Here is a 25,948-nt window from a genome sequence, read left to right as displayed (position 1 = left end):
ACCACATGGTCCTCTCAATTGATGCAGAAAAAGCATTTGACAAAATCCAACATCCGTTCCTGATTAAAATGCTTCAAAGTATAGGGATAGAGGGAACATTCCTGAACTTCATCAAATCTATCTATGAAAGACCCACAGCAAATATCATCCTCAATGGGAAAAAGCTTGCAGCCTTCCCGTTGAGATCAGGAACACGACAAGGATGCCCACTCTCACCACTCTTGTTCAACATAGTATTAGAAGTCCTAGCAACAGCAATAAGACAACAAAGAGAAATAAAATGTATCTAAATTGGCAGTAAAGAAGTCAAACTCTCTTCACAGATGACATGATTCTTTATATGGAAAACCCTAGAACTCATACAGCAATTCAGCAATGTGGCAGGATACAAAGTCAATGTACAGAAATAAGTGGCTTTCTTATACACTAACAATGAAAATACAGAAAGGGAAATTAGAGAATTGATTCCATTTACTGTAGCACCAAGAACCATAAGATACCTTGGAATAAACCTAACCAAAGAGGTAAAGGATCTGTATTCGAGGAACTACAGAACACTCAGGGACACTGGTTTTAAATACTAACTTTCTTGAGTATTTATTTTATTTAAATTAAATCTACTTAAATTTGTATTGATGATTCTAGACATAAGGGCATTTTTTTTCCTAATAATTCCACTATCCTTCTATATATAAAAAAAACCTTAAAACTCATCTTTGAGAATTACCTGATACATAAGGATTTTTATTTTTATTTTTGCATATTTATTTTTGAATGATGCCATAAAACTGAGAAATTGATTTCATTCCACCTAATACACTTTTCAAATAATTATAGAATTAATCATCTTATAATCTGCATAGTAACTATTCCATAATGACTACAGTACACAATTGAAATTTCTCCATGAGGCCCTATCCATAATCTCTCAAATACTTAAAGATATTAAGTAGTGCCCACAAGCTTGTTTCTATAATTTTTTTAAACTACAACTACACAGAATTAGAAAAAAAATAATGGAGATTATCTAATTTAGTCATCCTTAATATCAACTTTAATTGACAAGACCAAGGACATGTGCCTTTTGTGAATGAACCCAAACTGAGCAGCCTCAGATATAAGGTATGTTGGCATCTCAGTAGCCTGCGAGAGCAGGAATAAAGCTGAGACTAGACAGAAATAGTAGCTAGAGATTTAAAAATAAGTAGTCAACAATACAACAGGTAGTCACAAGAGGTATCACAAATTAATATTTGGAACTGGAGTATTTCAATAACTAAGAAGGTAAAATTGTGTATGTATAAAACAACTGTAGGAGTATATTCTCCAAATCAAATGGTTGAAGACATAGTGGCTCCAAATTCTATGAAAGACCAATGGGATTCCAGCCTTTGAGAAGCCAAAGAGAAGACAGTTTAGGGTATTCAGAGCACTACCATATTAGCTTAGTGAACATCCCAGCAAGACTTTCCAGTATATTATGGGGACTAGATCATAAAAGAGTTAAGACAACATAGGGAAAGAAGAAACGAAGGAGAAGAAAAGTTACCCATGACCTCATCTACCTCATTTCAGATAATACCTAACGGTGGAGCTGAAAGCTCAAATGTGTATTTACTTTGATGGCAATGATTGCAGCAACACTAGCCTGCAGATGGAAGTATCTAATATCTGGCCTCTGTACACATAGTTCACTCTTAGCCTAGAAGTTTAATACAGTTGTCTCTGAAAGGCACTAACTGCTGAAAACAATGCTAAGGAAAATCTTCTGTAACAATTATGTGTCAACACTACAGTGATAACAGATAAGAAAATTAAAAATCAATACCAGAAATGTAACCCCAGACTAGAAACAACCTTAGCAAGAAGGATAAGATCTACTGACCAAGAAATAATGAATAGGCTATTTTGACCTGATGTCTCAAATTGTTTCCTGAAAAGATTATATGTCTTTAACGAGTATGATAAAGTTCCATGATAATGCACTAGTATCAACACAAATACTCAAAAATATGTATATTCTTTATTAAATAATAAATCTTACTTTTAAAAATTACTATTACTTTGAGATATCCATTAAATTCTTGACATTTTCAGATTATATTGTTACAATTCTCTATGTAGGAAGTACAGGGAGGAGGGGAAAGAAAATGCATTGGATTAAAGTGGAAGATGACAAAAAATACTGCTGAGATTTAAAAAAAAACCTATTCTCTTTTGTGAATTAGGAAATATGAATCATGGAGGGAAGTTCAATAGAGGGAAGAAAAGAAAAAGAAAGAAAGAAAGAAAGAAAGAAAGAAAGAAAGAAAGAAAGAAAGAAAATAATTTTAACTGAGAAGCAAAAAGAAAGGATAAAGTATTAAGAATAACCTCTAATTTTCATTTCTCCCTCTAGGATATTTTATTTTAAAAGAATTATTCCTCCAAAGTAATCATGTCGTCTTTTCCTAACATCACTTCCACTTCTCTGACATTTTTTCTGACGGGAGTTCCAGGACTTGAAGCTGCCCACACCTAGATCTCCATCCCCCTCTGCTGTCTTTACATGACTGCCCTCTCTGGGAATGGTATAATTCTGTTTGTCATCATCACTGAGTCAAGTCTCCATGAACCTATGTACTATTTCCTCTCTGTGCTCTCAATCACTGACTTGGGCTTGTGTATTTCAACACTGGTCACTACACTGGGCATATTCTGGTTCAGTGCAAGACAGATTAGTTTCCATGCCTGTGTTGCCCAGACATTCTTCATTCAACTCTTTACTGTTGTAGAGTCTTCAGTGCTCTTGGCAATGGCCTTTGACCACTACATTGCCATTTGCAAACCACTAAGATATGCTGCCATCCTGACTGATTCCAGAATTGTCAAAGTGTGGTTTGCCATCCTTATGAGGGGGATAGTGATCCTAATGCCTCTGGTCCTGCTTCTTAAACGTTTATCCTTCTGCCAAAACTACGTGCTTCATCATTCTTATTGTTTCCATCCTGATATAATCCAGTTGTCATGTTCTGACAATAAGATCAACGGTGTTTTAGGACTTACTGCCCTTATAGTTACTGCAGGAGTGGACTCCATCTTTATTCTTCTCTCCTACACTCTGATTATTAAGACCATCCTAAGCATTGCTTCCCCAGAAGAGCGGCATAAAGCCTTCAGCACTTGTATCTCCCACATAGGTGCTGTTGCCGTCTTCTACATTCCTCTCATTAGCTTGTGCTTTGTCCATAGGTTTGGGAAAAAGGCACCTCCTTACGTACACACTCTTATGGCCAATGTGTATTTGCTTATTCCACCAGTGATGAATCCCATTATTTATAGTGTGAAGACCAAGCAGATCCGTAGGGCCATTAAAAAAGTCCTTTTTGCCAAAGAATCTGAGCTCTGACTCTAATATCTCTCTAGTAATATCTACTCCATAGTAATCACTTCCAAGACATAACATTTAATCAACATACGTTCATCTATCAGTGGCCTAAAACCAAAAAAAACTAGGTAGATGGGTAGGAGATGCAGTTTGACAGAATTTTTTTATTTTCAATAGAACTATTACTAAGCTACTCTTTAGAAGTAAGCAATAAAATATACTAATATAATGGGTACCATATATCATGATATAAAATTTGGAAAGCATGAATGACAATGGCTAAAATGAACACTTTGCCCATTAGACCAAGCCTCCAAAATCATGCTTAAAACAGTAACTCATATCTTTCTGTCTCATTTTGTTTTCTTAAAGTATACATAATAATTATTGTTTTGTTTAATCATCAATTAAATCCTAATTAAGCTATTATTCTTCCCACATTTGATCACCATTGGTTCATTCTTTTATTTTTATCTACTATTGTTAGACACTGCACAATATGATAGGGTGGCAGAGACAAACAAGAAGATATTGTCATAATAGTGAACTATGTAGGTAAGAAAGCAACCAATCAAAATCTGATATACTATGTGATATGTTACAGCATATGGATATAAGCAAAAGGATTAATAGAATTTGTAAAAACAACATTTAGACTAACCTGGGATGATCAGAAAACTATCACAACATGTTGTTTAAACTGTAAAGTTAAGAATTGGAGAGGTCGGAGGAGGAGTCAAGATGGCGGAGAAGTAGCAGGCTGAGACTACATCAGCTAGCCGGAGATCAGCTAGATAGCTTATCTAAAGATTGCAAACACCTACAAATCCATCGGCAGATCGAAGAGAAGAAGAACAGCAATTCTGGAAACAGAAAAACAACCACGTTCTGAAAGGTAGGACTGGCGGAGACGTGAATCCAAAGCGACGGGAAGATAGACCCCTCCGGGGGGAGGGGCTGGCTCCCAGCAAGCGGCGGAGCAACGGAGCACAAAATCGGGACTTTTAAGTCTGTTCCACTGAGGGACATCGCTCCAGAGGCTAAACTGGGGCAAAGCCCAGGCGGGGTCAGTGTGGCCTCAGGTCCTGCAGGGTTGCAGAAGGATCAGGGTTGTCTGAGTGTCGCAGAGCTTGCGGGTATTGGAACGGGAAAACCCGCTACAGAGACAGAGCCGACAGTAAGCTCACAGCTCGGGGTGACCTTGAACCAGCCACAGGCTCGGTGAGCTCGGAGCGCAGCCGGAGGTCAGGCAGATGGGAGTAACTGGCGCTGTTCTCTGAGGATGCACTGAGGAGTGGGGCCGCGGGCTCTTGGCTCCTCCGGGCTGGAGACCAGAAGGCCGCCATTTGTATTCCCGTCCTCCGGAACTCTACGGAAAGCGCTCAGGGAACAAAAGCTCCTGAAAGCAAACCCGAGCGGATTACTCAGCCCGGCCCCTGGTAAGGGCCGTGCAATTCCGCCTGGGGCAAAGACTTGAGAATCACTACACCAGGCCCCTCCCCCAGAAGATCAACAAGAAATCCAGCCCAGACCAAGTTCACCTACCAAGGAGTGCGGTTTCAATACCAAGGAGAGCAGCAGAATTCCAGAAAAGGAGAAAGCAAAGCACGGAACTCATGGCTTTCTCCCTGTGATTTTTTTTTTTAGTCTTGCAGTTAATTTAATTTTTTTCTTTCTCTTTTTTTTTTTTTCTTTTTTCTCGCCTTCGGGTAAAATTTTTTTTTAAATTTTTACCCTTTTCTTTTATAACGTTTTTTAACTAGTTTATCTAATATATATATTTTTTTCTTTTTTATATTTTTCTTTATTCATTTTCCTTTTTTTTAATTCTTCTCTTTTTTTTTTCCTCTTTTTTTTTTTCTTTCTTCCTTTTTGAACCTCTTTTTATCCCCTTTCTCCCCCCTCAAGATTTGGGATCTCTTCTGATTTGGTTAAAGCATATTTTCCTGGGGTTGTTGCCACCCTTTTAGTATTTTACTTGCTCCTTCATATACCGTTATCTGGGCAAAATGACAAGACGGAAAAATTCACCACAAAAAAAGGACAAGAGGCAGTACCGAAGGCTAGGGACCTAATCAATACAGACATTGGTAATATGTCAGATCTAGAGTTCAGAATGACAATTCTCAACGTTCTAGCCGGGCTTGAAAAAGGCATGGAAGATATTAGAGAAACCCTCTCGGGAGATATAAAAGCCCTTTCTGGAGAAATAAAAGAACTAAAATCTAACCAAGTTGAAATAAAAAAGCTATTAATGAGGTGCAATCAAAAATGGGGGCTCTCACTGCTAGGATAAATAAGGCAGAAGAAAGAATTAGTGATATAGAAGACCAAATGACAGAGAATAAAGAAGCTGAGCAAAAGAGGGACAAACAGCTACTGGACCATGAGGGGAGAATTCGAGAGATAAGTGATACCATAAGACAAAACAACATTAGAATAATTGAGATTCCAGAAGAAGAAGAAAGAGAGAGGGGAGCAGAAGGTATACTGGAGAGAATTATTGGGGAGAATTTCCCCAATATGGCAAAGGGAACGAGCATCAAAATTCAGGAGGTTCAGAGAATGCCCCTCAAAATCAATAAGAATAGGCCCACACCCCGTCACCTAATAGTAAAATTTACAAGTCTCAGTGACAAAGAGAAAATCCTGAAAGCAGCCTGGGAAAAGAAGTCTGTAACATACAATGTTAAAAATATTTTATTGGCAGCTGACTTATCCACAGAGACCTGGCAGGCCAGAAAGAGCTGGCATGATATTTTCAGAGCACTAAACGAGAAAAACATGCAGCCAAGAATACTATATCCAGCTAGGCTATCATTGAAAATAGAAGGAGAGATTAAAAGCTTCCAGGACAAACAAAAACTGAAAGAATTTGCAAACACCGAATCAGCTCTACAGGAAATATTGAAAGGGGTCCTCTAAGCAAAGAGAGAGCCTACAAGTGGTAGATCAGAAAGGAACAGACACCATATACAGTAACAGTCACCTTACAGGCAATACAATGGCACTAAATTCATATCTCTCAATAGTTACCCTGAATGTTAATGGGCTAAATGCCCCTGTCAAAAGACACAGGGTATCAGAATGGATAAAAATACAAAACCCATCTATATGTTGCCTCCAAGAAACTCATTTTAAGCCCAAAGACACCTCCAGATTTAAAGTGAGGGGGTGGAAAAGAATTTACCATGCTAATGGACATCAGAAGAAAGCAGGAGTGGCAATCCTTATATCAGATCAATTAGATTTTAAGCCAAAGACTATAATAAGAGATGAGGAAGGACACTATATCATACTCAAAGGGTCTGTCCAACAAGAAGATTTAACAATTTTAAATATCTATGCCCCCAACGTGGGAGCAGCCAACTCTATAAACCAATTAATAACAAAATCAAAGAAACACATCAACAATAATACAATAATAGTAGGGGACGTTAACACTCCCCTCACTGAAATGGACAGATCATCCAAGCAAAAGATCAGCAAGGAAATAAAGGCCTTAAACAACACACTTGCCCAGATGGACGTCACAGATATATTCAGAACATTTCATCCCAAAGCAACAGAATACACATTCTTCTCTAGTGCACATGGAACATTCTCCAGAATAGATCACATCCTCGGTCCTAAATCAGGACTCAATCGGTATCAAAAGATTGGGATCATTCCCTGCATATTTTCAGACCACAATGCTCTAAAGCTAGAACTCAACCACAAAAAGAAGTTTGAAAAGAACCCAAATACATGGAGACTAAACAGCATCCTTCTAAAGAATGAATGGGTCAACCGGGAAATTAAAGAAGAATTGAAAAAAATCATGGAAACAAATGATAATGAAAATACAATGGTTCAAAATCTGTGGGACACAACAAAGGCAGTCCTGAGAGGAAAATATATAGCGGTACAAGCCTTTCTCAAGAAACAAGAAATGTCTCAGGTACACAACCTAACCCTACACCTAAAGGAGTTGGAGAAAGAACAAGAAAGAAACCCTAAGCCCAGCAGGAGAAGAGAAATCATAAAGATCAGAGCAGAAATCAATGAAATAGAAACCAAAAGAACAATAGAACAAATCAACGAAACTAGGAGATGGTTCTTTGAAAGAATTAATAAGATTGATAAACCCCTGGCCCAACTTATCAAAAAGAAAAGAGAAAGGACCCAAATAAATAAAATCATGAATGAAAGAGGAGAGATCACAACTAACACCAAAGAAATACAAACTATTATAAGAACATACTATGAGCAACTCTACGCCAACAAATTTGACAATCTGGAAGAAATGGATGCATTCCTAGAAACATATAAACTACCACAACTGAACCAGGAAGAAATAGAAAGCCTGAACAGACCCATAACCAGTAAGGAGATTGAAACAGTCATTAAAAATCTCCAAACAAACAAAAGCCCAGGGCCAGACAGCTTCCCGGGGGAATTCTACCAAACATTTAAAGAAGAACTAATTCCTATTCTCCTGAAACTGTGACAAAAAATAGAAATGGAAGGAAAACTTCCAAACTCATTTTATGAGGCCAGCATCACCTTGATCCCAAAACCAGACAAGGATCCCACCAAAAAAGAGAGCTATAGACCAATATCCTTGATGAACACAGATGCGAAAATACTCAACAAAATACTAGCCAATAGGATTCAACAGTACATTAAAAAGATTATTCACCACGACCAAGTGGGATTTATTCCAGGGCTGCAAGGTTGGTTCAACATCCGCAAATCAGTCAATGTGATACAACACATCAATAAAAGAAAGAACAAGAACCATATGATACTCTCAATAGATGCTGAAAAAGCATTTGACAAAGTACAGCATCCCTTCCTGATCAAAACTCTTCAAAGTGTAGGGATAGAGGGCACATACCTCAATATCATCAAAGCCATCTATGAAAAACCCATCGCAAATATCATTCTCAATGGAGAAAAACTGAAAGCTTTTCCGCTAAGGTCAGGAACACGGCAGGGTTGTCCATTATCACCACTGCTATTCAACATAGTACTAGAGGTCCTAGCCTCAGCAATCAGACAACAAAAGGAAATTAAAGGCATCCAAATCGGCAAAGAAGAAGTCAAATTATCACTCTTCGCAGATGATATGATACTATATGTGGAAAACCCAAAAGACTCCACTCCAAAACTGCTAGAACTTATACAGGAATTCAGTAAAGTGTCAGGATATAAAATCAATGCACAGAAATCAGTTGCATTTCTTTACACCAACAGCAAGACAGAAGAAAGAGAAATTAAGGAGTCAATCCCATTTACAATTGCACCCAAAACCATAAGATACCTAGGAATAAACCTAACCAAAGAGACACAGAATCTATACTCAGAAAACTATAAAGTACTCATGAAAGAAATTGATGAAGACACAAAGAAATGGAAAAATGTTCCATGCTCCTGGATTGGAAGAATAAATATTGTGAAAATGTCTATGCTACCTAAAGCAATCTACACATTTAATGCAATTCCTATCAAAGTACCATCCATCTTTTTCATAGAAATGGAACAAATAATTCTAAAATTTATATGGAACCAGAAAAGACCTCGAATAGCCAAAGGGATATTGAAAAAGAAAGCCAACGTTGGTGGCATCACAACTGCGGACTTCAAGCTCTATTACAAAGCTGTCATCATCAAGACAGCATGGTACTGGCACAAAAACAGACACATAGATCAATGGAACAGAATAGAGAGCCCAGAAATAGACCCTCAACTCTACAGTCAACTAATCTTCGACAAAGCAGGAAAGAATGTCCAATGGCAAAAAGACAGCCTCTTCAATAAATGGTGCTGGGAAAATTGGACAGCCACATGCAGAAAAATGAAATTGGACCATTTCCTTACACCACACACAAAATAGACTCAAAATGGATGAAGGACCTCAGTGTGCGAAAGGAATCCATCAAAATCCTTGAGGAGAACACAGGCAGCAACCTCTTCGACCTCTGCTGCAGCAACATCTTCCTAGGAACAACGCCAAAGGCAAGGGAAGCAAGGGAAAAAATGAACTATTGGGATTTCATCAAGATCAAAAGCTTTTGCACAGCAAAGGAAACAGTTAACAAAATCAAAAGACAACTGACAGAATGGGAGAAGATATTTGCAAACGACATATCAGATAAAGGACTAGTGTCCAGAATCTATAAAGAACTTAGCAAACTCAACACCCAAAGAACAAATAATCCAATCAAGAAATGGGCAGAGGACATGAACAGACATTTCTGCAAAGAAGACATCCAGATGGCCAACAGACACATGAAAAAGTGCTCCATATCACTGGGCATCAGGGAAATACAAATCAAAACCACAGTGAGGTATCACCTCACACCAGTCAGAATGGCTAAAATCAACAAGTCAGGAAATGACAGATGCTGGCGAGGATGCGGAGAAAGGGGAACCCTCCTACACTGTTGGTGGGAATGCAAGCTGGTGCAGCCACTCTGGAAAACAGCATGGAGGTTCCTCAAAATGTTGAAAATAGAACTGCTCTATGACCCAGCAATTGCATTACTGGGTATTTACCCTAAAGATACAAACATAGTGATCCAAAGGGGCACGTGCACCCAAATGTTTATAGCAGCAATGTCCACAATAGCCAAACTATGGAAAGAACCTAGATGTCCATCAACAAATGAATGGATCCAGAAGATGTGGTATATATACACAATGGAATACTATGCAGCCATCAAAAGAAATGAAATCTTGCCATTTGCGACAACATGGATGGAACTAGAGCGTATCATGCTTAGGGAAATAAGTCAAGTGGAGAAAGACAACTATCATATGATCTCCCTGATATGAGGAAGTGGTGATGCAACATGGGGGCTTAAGTGGGTAGAAGAAGAATCAATGAAACAAGATGGAATTGGGAGGGAGACAAACCATAAGTGACTCTTAATCTTACAAAACAAACTGAGGGTTGCTGGGGGGAGGGGGGTTGGGAGAAGGGGGGTGGGGTTATGGACATTGGGGAGGGCATGTGCTTTGGTGAGTGCTGTGAAGTGCGTAAACCTGGTGATTCATAGACCTGTACCCCTGGGGATAAAAATATATGTTTATAAAAAGAAAGAAAGAAAGAAAGAAAGAAAGAAAGAAAGAAAGAAAGAAAGAAAGAAAGAAAGAAAGAATTGGAGAGGTCAACTTTCAGAATGGTAGCATGAGAGATTTGTGGACACTCTCCCTTAGGGAAACAAGAATAAACAGTAAAAATTTATATAGACATAGGCACAAACATTTAAATTCTCTGAAAATTTCCCTAAGTTCATACAGCAAAAGAAAAACCACTATTTAAGAAAATCTATTAAATTACTGTAAGAACAGTAGGAGTCTGGGTCACCTGGCTGGCTTAATTTAGCGTCCAACTCTTGACCTCAGCTCAGTTCTGAAGTGGTCCTGGGTGTGGAGCCTACTTTTTTAAAAAATTAATTAATTTTTAAAAAAAAAGAATAATGGAAGTCTGTGGCACTTGAATCAGAGCAAACATTCACCCCTCCTTTCCTCCACAGTGCAGTTTATTGACAGTTACTCCAGATAGGTGTAGCCAAGAACATGGGGCTTTGTTTCCTAGCCCCCTCCCCACCATCATCCCCCACCAGCTCTTAACATAAGGCTATGAGATCTTCCAGAAAGGGCATATCACCATATTCTTCATTCTTCCTACTGTAGCTCATGTTGTGGAAGCTAAATTCCTGGTGAGTACAATCAAGAGGTCAGTGGCTGTTTTCATGCACCCAGCATTACTCATATGGCAGAAGCTCTATTCCAGGCATGGCAGTCAGAGAACACTGGGGCTTCAAATCAGCCTTTTCTTACCTCTATCATAAGGAACCAGACTCAAGATAATAGAGGCAAGCTGAAAAGGCATATTCTATCCCACCATTCTAGGCAGGTAAATCAGGGGATTAACTCTAAGAGAAGTGGGTTCTAAGGGAATTATATTATAAATCAATAATAAAAATTTGAAAGTTCACAAATATTAGCAAATTAAACAATATACTCCTAATCAATGGGTCAAAAAAGAAATCACAAAAGTGGGGTGCATGGGTGCCTCAGTCATTAAGTGACTGCCTTATGCTCAGGGCATGACCCCAGAGTCCTGGGATTAAGCCTCACATCTGGCTCCCTGCTTGGCAGGAAGCCTGCTTCTTCCACCCCCATCCCCCCAGCTTGTGTTCCCTCTCTCACTGTGTCTCTCTCTGTCAAATAAATAAAATCTTAAAAAAAAATAAATCACAGAAGGAATTAGTAAATACATTAAGGTGATTGAAAATAAATGCACAATATACCAAAATTATGAGGTGAAGCTAAAGAATGCTTAGAGGAAAATTTATAGCCATAATGCCTATATTGAAAAAGAAAATATCTCAAATAAATTACCTAAGCATCCAATTTAAATGCTGGGGGAATAAAAGCAAACTGGTCTTAAATCAAGCAAAAGAAATAATAATAATAATGATTAGACTACTAAAAATTAGAGTATTAAAAAACATATACATTTTTAAAAAGTCTAGGAGGCACAAAGAAAATCAACAAAAATAGGTCAACACTTCAACATATTGTAGTGAAGACTGCAAATTACAAAGAATAGAAGAAATGAAGAGTTTCCAGAACAAACAAAACTAAAGAAATTCATGAACACTAAACCATCCCTGCAAGAAAGGAATCCTTTGAATGGAGAGAGAGCCCAAAAGTAACAAAGATCAGAGAGGAACAGTGACTTTATGGGTAATACGATGGCACAAAATTCCTATCTTTCAATAATTACTCTGAATGTAAGTGGACTCAATGTTCTAATCAAAAGACAGAGGGTATCAAAATGGATTTTTTAAAAAGACCCATAGATATGATGTCTACAAGCAGCTTATTTTAGACTCAAAGACAAATCAGATTGAAAGTAGGTGTGGACAACCACTCATCATGCTTATGGACCTTAAAAAAAAAAAAAAGCTGGAGTAGCCATCTTTATCAGACAACTAGATTTTAAACCAAAGACTGTATTAAGAGCTGAAGAAGGACACTAAGGACACTATATCATAAAAAGGGGGTTATACAACAAGATCTAGCAATTGTAAATATTTATAGCCTTAACTTGGGAACAGCCGCAAATATATAAACCACTTAATAAAAAAATTAAGGAGACTCATTGATAATAATAAAATAATAGTAGAGGAATTTAACATCCCACTTACAGCAACAGACAGATCATCCAAGCAGAACATCAACAAGATAACGAGGGCTTTGAATGATGCACTGGAGCACATGGACTGTACAGATATATTCAAAGCATCTCATCCTAAAGCAGTAGAATACACATTCTTCGCAAGTGCATAAGGAACACTCTGCAGAATAGATCACATACTGGGTCACAAATCAGGTCCCAATCAGAATAAAAAGACTGAGATCATACCATGCATATTTTCAGACCACAATGCTACGAAACTTGAAGTCAACCTCAAGAAAAAATTTGGAGAGACCATGAATACATGTAAGCTAAAGAATATCCTATGAAAGAATGAATGGGTTAATCAGGAAATTAAAGAGTTAAAAAATATATGGAAGCAAATGAATATGAAAACACAACAGTTCAGAACCTTTGGGATGTGCCAAAGACAGTCCTAAGAGGTACGTATAAAGCAATAAAGGCCTTTCTGTAGAAAGAAGGAAAGCCTCAAACACATAACCTAAACTTACACCTAAAGAAGCTGGGGAAAGAATAGCAAATAAAGCCAAACCCAGCTGGAGAAGAGAAATAATAAAGATTAGAGCTTAAAGCAATGACATAGGAATCAAAAAAAAAACAAGAGAACAGATCAATGAACTTTGGAGCTGGTTCTTTGAAAGAATTAATAAGATTGATAAACTCTAAGCCAAACTTACCAAAAAGAAAAGAGAAATAACCCAAATAAAATTATGAATGAAATAGGAGCCAACACTGCAGAAATATAAGAGAATAACATGAGCAAATATATGTCAACAAATTAGATAATCTCAAAGAAATGGATGCATTTCTAGAAACATAGAAACTACCAAAACTGAAACAGGAAGAAATAGAAAACCTTAACAGATTCATAACCAGCAAGGAAATTGAAGCAGTCATCAAAAATCTCCCAAAAAAACAAGATTCCAGGGCCAAACAGCTTCCCAGGGGAAATCTGCCAAATTTAAAAAGAGTTTATACCTATTCTTCTGAAAATGTTCCAAAAAATAGAAATGGAAGGAAAACTTCCAAACTGCCGCTTCCAGTCGGCGACGAGAGAAGAATTAGGCATAAACAAGTCAGCTGCAAAAGACTGGGAGCAGGGGACAACAGTCAAAAAGGACGGCTGCCAGGAGCAAGTCCACAGTCTCACTGTTGTTAGATAGAAAACAATAGCCAACAGAAGGATTGATGAAGATCAAACGTTAGTCGTAGTCGCGTCTTGCAGGTCAGCAAGGAGGAGGGTAAGGTTTATAGTTAACCAAGCACATTCAAAGGACTCATCTAACTAACAACGAGCACTTCTGGGAAGAGAAAGGAGCATCAACGAAAAAGGGAAGCAGGCGGTTTTCGTTCGGGCGAGCCAGGCGTTCCGGCTGCCCGGCTTCGGTGAAGGGGCGGCGTTCCGCCCTGAGCGAGCCGGGCATCCCCAGCTGCCCAGCTTCACGGTCGTACATCGTCCTTCTCCCCAAAGACCTGTGGTCAGTATATGTATTTTTTAAGGCCATGTCTAAATGTGCTTGGCAACTAGTAAAATCCTCCAGGGGTTACAGTTTAAGTAACAAATTGTTCCGAGGGGCAGCAGCACAAACTCCTTTTATAAGGCCAGCATTACCTTGATTCCAAAACAAAGACCCCCCCCCAAGAAGGAGAATTACAGACCAAAATGCCTGATGACTATGGATGCACAACGTCTCACCAAGATACTAGCTAGGAGGATCCGACAATACATTAAAAGGATTATTCACCTTGACCAAGTGGGATTTATTCCTGGGATATAGGCATGATTCAAAATACATAAAATCAGGGGCACCTGGCTGGCTCATGTGGTTAAGTGTCTGCCTTCAGCTCAGGTCATGATCTCAGGGTCCTGGGACTGATCCCACATTGGACTCCCTGTTCAGCGGGGAGTCTGGTTCTCCCTCCCCCTCCAAACCTCCTCCTGTTCCTGCTCACTCGCTCACTCTCTTTCTCTCTCTGTGTCAAATAAATAAATAAAATCTAAAAAAAAAATACATAAAACCAAACAATGTGTTACACCACATCAATAAAACACAGCACAATAACCATATGATCTTCTCAATATATGTAGAAAAAGCATTTTACAAAATACAGCTTCCTTTCTTGATTAAAAGCCTTCCACCATTGAGGAATATAAGGAGACTACCCCAACATCATAAAAGTTATATATAGGAGATCCACAAAAAATATCATCTTCAATGGGGAAAAATTGAGTTTTTCCCCTAAGGTCAGAAACACAGCAGGCATGTCCACTCTCACCACTGCTGTTCAACAAAGTACTAGAAATCCCTAGCCTCAGCAATCAGACAATAGAAAGAAATAAAAGGTATCCAAATAAGCAAAGAAGTCAAACTCTCACTCTTCACAGATGACATGATACTCCATGTGGAAAACCTATAGAAACATTCACCAAAAAATTGCTAGAACTGATGCAGGACTCAGCAAAGTCACAGGATATAAAATCAATGCACAGGAGTCAGCTCTGGAAGACAGTAGGTAGGGTCCTCAAAAATTTAAAAATAGAACCACCCAACAATTGCACTATCATATATTTATCCAAAGGTTACAAAAATAGTAATTCAAAGGGGCACATGCATCCCAATGTTTATAGCAGCAATGTCCACAACAGCCAAAATATGAAAGAAGTCCAAATATATACACAATGGAATATTACTTAACCATCAGAAAGAATGAAATCTGGCCATTTGCAACTTTGTGGATGGAGCTACAGGGTATAAAGCTAAGCAAAATAAGTCAGTCAGAGAAAAACAAATGCCATAAGATTTCATTCATATGTGCAATTTAAGAAACAAAACAGAGGAACATAAGAGAAGGCAAAATAAAAAATAAAAACAGAGAGGGAGGGAAACCATAAGAGACTCTCAACTATAGGGAACAAACTGGGGATTGCTGGAGGGGAGATGGTGGGGAGGTGTGGCAATTGGGTGGTAGGCATTAAAGGGAGCTCTTGATGTAATGAGCACTGGGTGTTATCTACAACCAATGAATCACTTAATTCTACCCCTGAAACTAATAATACACTACATGTTAACTAAATTGAATTTAAATTTTTTAAAAAAGACAAAATGGGTGAATCTTAAAAACATTATGCTAATTGTAAACAGCCAATAACAAAAGACTAAATAGTATATGATTCAATTTATATAAAAGATCTCAAATCTACAGAGACAGAAGTGGATGAATGGTTGCATTGGGCTGAATGGGATGGAAGGTATGAAGAGAAGACTGCAAGTAGGATGTTCCATTTGTAGACTATAAAAATGATCTAAAATTTACTGTAATGATAATTGCAAAACTCAGTGAATATACTAAAAATCATTAAATATTTACATATTAAGTGAGAAAATTGTACTATATATGAATTATATCACAATAAACTCATTATATTTAAAAGAAGGAAAAAGACTGGAGGAAGGTGGAGAGAGCACTCATGTCCAAACTATTCTCATTCTAGGAAAAGGAGAAAATACATTTGGAATTAAAGATTAAATTAATAGTAATACTGGTATGGAAGTATATTCAGTGATCTGTAAATTTCAGGAATCTATGAAAGATAGAACATTAAAATAACACTGAGTGATGAAACTGCAGTTCTAAATACATGCAGAAGAATACATGAAGGAGGCTAATTTAAGCGATGCTCCAAGTTCTATTGAAATGTTCATTTTACTTCTGTCCTACTGGCCATAACCGGGCCTTCTTTGTGGCATATTTTGGGCCACAGAGTAATTTGCTTAAGGGTGAAAATAATAAATATGAATAGTTCTGCTACCAAGGCAGGTCTATACTTTAACACTCTGGCAACATCCAGGAGAAATAGAGAATCCATGTGCCCAGATGAAGAGATAGTCATGTATTGTCCCTCCCTTTCCATGATAGGATATGTCATCCCTTCCTCTTGAAACTGGATATGATAAGTCTATAGTATGTAAACAATAGCCATGAAAGTATGAACAGAATGTATTCAATATATGGAAGACTACACAGTGAAATATCTCTAAAGACAACATTTCAGGTGGCTATGAATTGACAGAAAATAGTCCTACATATGTGCACCCACACCTGCACACTCACATCTAACACACAACACACAGTAGATTAAGTAACAGAATATTAAGTCCAGAATATTTTTGGAAGTGTCCCCATATCAGGCTATACATGAGCATATCTTACAGTACCTTCCCTTATGCCCCAGAAACATGAATGTGGTGGGAGGGGAGGGAAGAGCAAAGTTGCTGACAACTGTCTGAATATGTTAGGGGAAGTTCAGACCACAGCCTCATTTCTTCACCAGCCATAGTCCTTAGGCCCATGAATACTTAGAGATTTCATCTTCATTCAGAAGGAATATACACCAATAAGCTAACCCTTTAACAGAAAATACATAGAAATGTCTGAGAATTCTCTTGGTGGTCAAGGAAAGCTCAGTGCCACCTAGGCCACACCTAATGTACAGAAAGAGGTGGGGAGAGAAGCACAGTCAGTGTGCATGCCTCAGAACGCAAAGTGGCCTGGTAAGCATTGTGCATCCTTCTCATGCTTGGAAGCAAGACACAGTAACTTCCTGTTTGTGGTGACAGAGATGTCCTAGCATGTTCCAGAACCCTGGTCCACTAATAGCTGTAACCAATGTGGCAGTATTCTGCCTCTTTGCAGTTTTGCCAGCCACCCTCTGGAGTGTATGTCACGTCCATCCCACTTGATTAGTCCGGTTTCATCACTGCATCAATTTAATGGACATTGTGATGCTCTGTGGGCTGCCCTATTGGCCTCTTCAAACTATTATGAAAGGGGTCTGGAAAGATAATATAGCTCTGGGCCAAGACTATAAATGTCAATAGTGGATAGTGGAGATAGTGGATCTATCCAAGATAGTGGATCCTATCACCTTCCCTCCAAAGAACACTGATTTTGATAGTCACCCACAGACAAGAGTAACTTTGTGGGAGTCTAGGAGTCCAATGGAGAAGTTCCACCATACCACTGGCACAAAAAATCTGGAAATAGATGCACCGGAAGGGATAAGAACAGTTTCACCTTACCTGCATTACACTACCCCATGATGGCACAACTCAGTGCCAAGAGAGATCACCTCTTCCACAGAGGAAAGTAAGAGGATAGTGAGGGAGTACCTAGTTTTCCCATCTGTGTAGGATGTTACCAAGAGGCCCATGTCTTTCTCAACCCACCCAGAATAGTGAGGTGGTCTGCATGACTTAGGGACAGGGAGAGGCTGGGAGCATTGCAGCTAGGGTTTGGAACTCACAGAAGGGATGCAAATACAGATACTATTAACCACTTTGTATTGCACTGGTAAAACTTCTCACAAGTTAGTGGGGATGTCTCACCTCAGACCCCTTATCTGACCCATGGGCACTCTCAGTACTGCATACCCCTCACTATACATCCTCTGTGACTAGCTCCCTATATGCCCCTATGGATAGGCTGTGCAAGCTTTTTGCAGATAGCCAGTGAGCACACGAAGAATGCTGGGTGGACTTTGCGGGATTGGGAGAAAGCACATGAGTTGAACTAGAAGCACCATTCTAGAGAAAGTGATGAGAGGCTAGCAGCACCCAGCCTGTCTCTGCAGGATCAAGAGAAGGGAAACAATCTTGGGGCCCTTGGCTAGCTCAGTTGGTAAAGCATACTACTCTTGGTCTCAGGGTTGTAAATTCTAGCCCCACATTGGATGTGGAGGCTAATTAAAAATTTTTTTAAAGGCAAAAACACAAACATTGAAAAATAAAACTGAGAGGGAGAGAGAGAAGGCATACAATCTTAACAATAATTCCCCTCCACACAAGGAAACAAAATATGTCCTCAGTAGTATCTGGGCAAAAGATCTGAGTTGCCTCAGAATCCCTAACAAAGCTGACAGGTAATTTTCTTAAGACTCATTTTGTGACCTAACATGATTGAGCCCAGAAAATGTTCCCTATGTGTTGAGAAGATGTATTCTGACTCCATTGGAAAAAAATGTTTCGCATTTGTCAGGTAGGAACATTTGGTGTAACAAATAGTTCAAGTCCAATGTTTCCTGGAAATTGTCAACTAGGTGCATTCCAGAAGATTATATGCAGAAATGTGTGGTGAACTATGGAAGCACTTGCCTATAACTACTAGATACTTTTATTATGATCAGCAGTCCAGATTAGAGCAACTAAGAGAGCCCTTGTCATGACTATATCAAAAACTCTGTTACATGTATATTACCCCACCATGCTGCCTATGAAAATACTGTATCTCAGCTCTAAAATAACTATTTTCTACTCTGCTTTGATAAGAAAACTGAGAACCAGGAAGCATGACTATCATTTTCCGGTGGTTTCCTACCACTTTCTGTTCATTAGAATATGTTAAAAGGAAACTGGAAGCTACTGGAAGGATGAGTATCCCAGCATGTTTGCTTGCTATTCCCGTCAATGCCACACAACAATGCCAAAATAACTGCTTCCATTTTCTAGTTTTATATTTTCCCATACTCCCAGCAAAAAATCTCATCATGCTCCCTTGGAAGAATCAGAACCAGACACCAGTTGGATGCTTTTCAAGAATCTGACTCTCAGGTCCATGAGAGATCCTCCTGTGCTCCTAAGGCATGAGCTCCAACTATACAGTGCCCCTTCACAGCAGTTTGGGTCTTGGATCCTATGTGATCCATCCTCTCAGCTTCTGATACCCTACAACCAGCAGGATAAGACCTTCTCATCTGAGTGTCAGCTCTAGGAAGACCTTCCACCAAGCTTCTAGGTTTTCAAACTTCAAACTCCCCTCTTTGTTCCCACAGACATACAAGGGGAAGTGACATCCCGCAGTTATTACCTCTGCTATTTCTGTAGTCTTTTTATGCCCTCTGTCCACCTAAACTTGTTTATCAAGTTCCTTGGATTAAACACTACCAGTGTTAACCACTGGTATGATTTCTCTCTTCCTATCTAGAGCATATTAACACACCCACTTCAACATTCCTTGAAGAGAAAGTCCAATAAAGCATCACAAATCAAACCAGATTAAAATATCTCTGCCTTTGTTTCCTGGTACTCATGATATTATATTTGTCAAAACCAAGAACACTTACCGATCATGAAAGTGACATTAGTACTTCTGAAAAAAATCATACAGATTGTGTTGAATTAATAAGGGCTATTTTTCTTTGGAGACGTGTCTAGCAAGAAGTTGTTGCAGCTGAGGTCAAAGAGGTTGATGCCTGTGTTCTCCTCTAAGATTTTGATGTATTCCTATCTCACATTTAGGTCTTTCATCTATTTTGAGTTTATCTTCATGTGTGGTATAAGAAAATGATCTATTTTCATTCATCTACATGTGGCTGTCCAATTTTCCCAATATTTTGTTGAAGAGAATATCCTTTATTCCATTGAATATTCTTTCCTGCTTTGTTAAAGATTAGTTGATATAGGGGTGCCTGGATGGCTCAGGGAGTTAAAGCCTCTGCCTTTGGCTCAGGTCATGATCTCAGGGTCCTGGGATCGAGTCCAGCATTGGGCTCCCTGCTCAGTGGGGAGCCTGCTTCCCTTCCTCTCTCTCTGCCTGCCTTTCTGCCTACTTACGATCTCTGTCTGTCAAATAAATAAAATCTTAAAAAAAAAAAAAAAAGATTAGTTGACTATAGAGTTGAAGGTCCATTTCTGGGTTCTCTATTCTGTTCCATTTATCTATGTCTGTTTATGTGACAGTACCATACTGTCTTGATGATTACAGCTTTGTAATAGAGGTCGAAGTCTGGCACTCTGATGCCCGACTTTTGGTTTTCTTTTTCAATATTCCTTTGGCTATTTGGGCTCTTTTCTGGTGCCATATAAATTTTAGGATTGCTTGTTTCAGCTCATGAAAAGTGCTGGTAGTATTTTGATAGGGATTGAAATGAATGCGTAGATTGCTTTGGGTAGCGTAGCCATTTTAATAATATTCATTCTTCCAATCCATGAACATGGAATGTTTTTCCATCTCTATGTGCCCCCCTCAATTTCTTTCATAAGTGTTCTATAATTTTTTAAGTATATATCCTTTACCTCATTGGATTGGTTATTCCTAGGTATTTTATGTTTTTTGGTACAACTGTAAATGGGATTGATCCCTTAATTTCTCTTTCTTCTGTCTCATTGTTAGTATATAGAATGCAACTGATTTCTGCACATTGATTTTATATCCTGCTGCATTGCTGAATGGCTGTATGAGTTCTAGTAATTTTGGGGTGTAGTCTTTTGGGTTTTCCACATAAAGGATCATGTCATCTCAAAGAATGAGAGTTTGACTTCTTTGCAAATTTTAATGCCTTTTATTTCTTTTTGTTGTCTAATTGCTGAGCCTAGGACTTCTACTACTATGTTGAACAACAGTGGTGAGAGTGGGCTTCCCTGTTGTGTTCCTGACCTTAGGGGAAAAGCTCCCAGTTTTTTGCCATTGAGAATGATATTCTCTGTGAGCTTTTCATAGATGGATTATTGGTTACTGAAGTATGTTCCCTCTATCCCCATACTGTGGACAATTTTAGTCAAGAAAAAGGCAAGGAGGGGTGCCTGGGTGGCTCAGTGGGTTAAAGCCTCAGGTCGTGATCCCAGGACCCTGGGATCGAGCCTCATATCGAAATCTCTGCTCGGCAAGAAGCCTACTTCCTCCTCTTTCTCTGCCTGCCTCTCTGTCTATTTGTGATTCCTGCCAAATAAATAAATAAAAACTTAAAAAAAAGAAAAGGCAAGGAAAACAAGGATAAAAACGAACTATTGGGACTTCATCAAGTTAAAAAGCTTTTAACAACAAGGGAAACAGTCAATAAAACCAAAAGACAACTGACAGGATGAGAGAAGATATTTGCAAATGACAAATCAAATAAAGGGATCTATCCAAGATCTATAAAAAACTTCTTGAACTCAACGCCCAAAACACAAACAATCCTGTCAAGAAATGGACAGAAGACGTGAACAGACATTTCTCCAAAGAAGACATACAAATGGCCAATGAAGCATGAAAAAATGCTCAGTATTTCTTGGCATCAGGGAAATACAAATCAAAAGCACAATGAGATAGCATTTTGCACCAGTCAGAATGGCTAAAATTAACAAGTCAGATGAGGATGCAACCCTCTTACACTGTTTTGGGAACAGAAGCTGGTACAGCCACTCTGGAAAACAGTAATGGAGGTTCTTCAGAAAGTTAAAAATAGAGCTACCCGGGACGCCTGGGTGGCTCAGTTGGTTGGACGACTGCCTTCGGCTCAGGTCATGATCCCAGAGTCCCGGGATCGAGTCCCGCATCGGGCTCCCAGCTCCATGGGGAGTCTGCTTCTCCCTCTGACCTTCTCCTCGCTCATGCTCTCTCTCACTGTCTCTCTCTCAAATAAATAAATAAAATCTTAAAAAAAAAAAATAGAGCTACCCTATGACCCATCAACTGCACTACTAGGTATTTACCCCAAAGATACAAATGTAATGATCTGAAGGGGCACGTTCACCCCAAAGTTTATAGCAGCAATGTCCACAATAGTCAAACTATAGAATGAGCCAAGATGTCCACTAACAGATGAATGGATAAAGAAGATGTGCCCATATATACACAACTGAATATTACTCAGCCATGAGAAAGATGAAATCTTACCATTTACATCGACATGGATGGAACCGAATGGTATTATGCTGAGCAAAAAAACTCACTCAGAGAAAGACAATTATCATATGGTTTCACTTATATGAGGACTATAAGAGCCAACACATAGGATCATAGGGGAAGAGAGGGAAAATGAAATGGTAAGTCATCAGAGCAGGAGACCATCCATGAGGGACCCTTAACTATGGGGAAAAAACCGATGGTTGCTGGAGGGGAGGTAGGTGGGGAGTGGGGTAACTGGGTGATGGGGCATTAAGGAGGTGCATGGTGTGATAAGCATTGGATATTATGCATAACTGATGAATTACTGAACTCTACATATAAAACCAATGATGTACTATATGTTTGCTAACTGAATTTAAATTTAAAAAAAGAAGAGTTATTTTTCATAGGCTGCTTATGCTATAAATATAATCTTCCCTGAAGAGTTGGGAGAAAGTAAAAACACTTGACCAAAAAATTTCAGGTTATTGACAAAGCAGTAAAACATGTGTTAAAGGTAACACTAGCTATTATATAAAAAGTTATGGAGGTCTGAGGCAGAGAAAAAGTAAAAATATTTGGAACAATTCCATAACCGTAAGTAATGCCAATTTCATGTGCCGGATTTAGAGATAAAATTCAGTAATGGGCTATTGTCAACACACTTTTTATTTTTATTTTTATTTTTATTCCTGCCTTCTTTTTTAAAACAAATAAAATAACAACTCATTTGAAATCCAAACTGGGTCATTTTGGTTATCTAAGTAATTGAAGATCTTTTATATCAAATGAATAAATGTTAGTATCACTGTGGTTGTCAGAGGAAATAATAATAGATAAATGTAGCCTTAATTTTTCTTTTAGTTCATGGTCTTCTTACTTAAAGCTAAAGTGATCTTTTGAGAAGCTTTTATCCCAAACATAAGTCTCAGCATTTTAACTTCTATTAGTGGCATTTTACTCACCTATACAATAACAAAAAATAGAGAAAAGTGAAAAACCCATCTATTCCTTTGCTGCACTGGGCTGGAGAACTTTAAGCACAGCCCTGCGTATCTGTTTGGTCTTCACGCTGTAGATGATGGGGTTTAGCACAGGGGGGATTAGCAGGTAGGCATTGGCAATCAGAGTATGTACATAAGGTGGAGCCTGTTTCCCAAATCTGTGTACAAAGGACAGACTAACCAATGGAATATAGAATACAGCAACAGCCCCAATATGTGAGACACATGTGCTGAAGGCTTTCTTTCTCTCCTCTGGAGATGCAATACTGAGGACAGTCTTAATGATTAAAAAATAAGAAAAAATAATGAAGATGGAGTCCACTCCAGCAGTGGTGATCAGGGCTGTCAACCCAACTGCACTATTGATCCTGGTGTCTGTGCACGAGAGCTTCATCATGTCAGGGTGGAAGCAATAGGAGTGGTGGAGCACGTGGCTGTGGCAGAAGGACAATCGTTTAAGAAGCAACACCAAAGGAGTCTGTATTAGTGTCCCCCTGGTGATGATTGCTACTCCAATCTGTACTATTTTAAGGTCAGTTAAGATAGAGGCGTATCTAAGAGGACTAGAGATGGCCACAAAACGATCAAAGGCCATGGCCAACAGCACTGAGGATTCCATAACAGTGAAAAGTTGAATGAAGAACATCTGTGATAAGCAAGCATTAAAGCTGATCTCCCTGGCATCGAACCAGAATATACCCATCATGGTGACCAGGGTGGATATGGACAGGCCAAGGTCAGTGGTGGACAGCATAGAGAGGAAATAATACATGGGTTCATGGAGACTGGGCTGGGTGACAATGGCAAAGAGGATTAGGCTGTTTCCTGAGAGAGCAGTTATGTAGAGAAAGCAGAAGGGAATGGCGATCCATGTATGGAAGGCTTCCAGCCCGGGAACACCAGTTAGCAGGAAAATGATGGAAGAGGATGTGGTATTCTGTAAAGTTGACATGTTGAACTCAAACTGCAGAATCTTAAGCTGAATATCCTGCAATGATAAACTGTATTTCTTTATAATGAATTTGATTTGAAAGTAATTATTTCACCTAGTAAACATTTATAAAAGACAACATCTGCATTATATTAAGAGCTTATGAAGATTGTTTAAAAAATAAGGAAGAAAACTAAGACCACATCTAATAAAGAAGCAGAAAACAGGAAATGAACAATTACGTGAGGATACAGAATTTGTCTATAAACAAATCTAGCAATGACCTTCTTACTTAAATTCATTGTCCATTAAGCAGATTGCACCCATAACTTCCTGACTTTACAAGGTATGCAGTCAATAAATACTTTATGAAATGTGTATATTGGGTTGTATGAAATCTTAGCTGAACAGCAAACAGTACATGCAGGGATTCTGATATAGTAAATAAAGTAAATTGGCTTCTGAGAGCCCAAAAAGAATGTTCTTTTCATCTCTTGGATATGTTTTTGAAGCACATTGATTATCTCCAGTCATAATAGCCTATATTTGTTGAGGCCCTACTAGCTGTTAGTAGTTGTGATAGCATCCTATATGGACATACAACCTATTTGTAGTATCATAACTTGAACTGTATCTAATTAGCTTTCATGTCACATAATTAATATAAGCCATCAAGACTATTACAAACAGAACTATTTGAGGATAAAGGGTCTCAAAAGTAAGTATTAAGGATACTTTGATGTTCTCAATTTTTATTTGGCATCCCAAATCCATTTTTTAGGGCTACATATTCTACATGATGAGGCATTCAGAATATATATGCACACACACACACACACATATAAATATAAGCTAAGTTACTCACATGATAAGTTCCTAAATTATCTGTACCCTGAACTTCGCCATCTCTAAAGTAATAATGACAGATATATCCCATAGAATTTTTATAATGATTAAATTAGTTAATGTATATGAAAATCTCTGGGGGTATTTCACTATGATATAAAAGTCACCAAGTACTAGCTATTATATTTTTAAAAATTAAATTTAAAATATTGTATAATAATTTCTTTTGTTTCCTCTCCCACATCTATTTGCATGCCACTCCCCCTTAGTCACAGGTCTTACTGTCTGAGCTGAGATAAAAGATGAAAATATCTAAGTCTGATTTCAGCAATGACTACTGGTTAATAACTTCTTCATATAGTCCCTTCTTCCTCCACAGCTAAGATTTTCTTCTTCATTCTTTCCTGATTCAGAAGAACTCTTGCTCCCTTCCAAAGAAATCTTACCTACTATGCAGCCTCTAAATAAATTCTGGATATTTGTATAGTTTAAAGATTTTTATTTATTTGACAGACAGAGATCACAAGTAGGCAGAGAGGCAGGCAGAGAGAGAGATTGGAGGAAGCAGGCTCCCTGCTGAGCAGAGAGCCCGGCTCTATCCCAGGACTCTGGGATCATAACCTGAGCCAAAGGCAGAGGCTTTAACCCACTGAGCCACCCAGGCGCCTCATGGATATTTGTAAAGTTTAACATTAAATTACTGAGTGCATATTGTAAACCAATAGAGGCATACAGAACCAAAATAAACATGGCACCTGCCCTCAAAGATACTTAAGGAAGGATAAAATACTTAGAAAAACAAGAATCCAGTATGGATTTATTTTATCACCATCAAACTGTAAGGAATTTGGATGTTTTCTAAACACCAAACAACAACAAAAAAAATACATAGGTGCATTTCTGCACTGTCAAATAACCCTACCAATTTTCCTTCTTTA

At 38.5% G+C, this 25,948-nt stretch overlaps 2 protein-coding genes across 2 annotated transcripts; one reads left to right on the top strand and one right to left on the bottom strand.

The window, feature by feature from the left end:
* The first annotated feature begins 2,437 nt into the window (after positions 1–2,437).
* LOC116600102 (olfactory receptor 51F2-like) lies at positions 2,438–3,388 on the top strand. Its single transcript, XM_032360179.1, is given in 1 exon segment — positions 2,438–3,388. A coding segment is annotated over 1 exon segment (951 nt).
* A 19,846-nt stretch (positions 3,389–23,234) lies between these two features.
* LOC116599751 (olfactory receptor 51F2-like) lies at positions 23,235–24,185 on the bottom strand. Its single transcript, XM_032359729.1, has one exon. The coding sequence runs from the start codon at positions 24,183–24,185 to the stop codon at positions 23,235–23,237; it is 951 nt and encodes a 316-aa protein (XP_032215620.1).
* Between the last annotated feature and the right edge of the window lie 1,763 nt (positions 24,186–25,948).

The sequence above is a fragment of the Mustela erminea genome, chromosome 9 (genome assembly GCF_009829155.1).
Source record: "Mustela erminea isolate mMusErm1 chromosome 9, mMusErm1.Pri, whole genome shotgun sequence".
Classification (NCBI taxonomy): Eukaryota; Metazoa; Chordata; class Mammalia; order Carnivora; family Mustelidae; genus Mustela; species Mustela erminea.
This window is presented reverse-complemented; position numbering and strand designations above follow the sequence as displayed.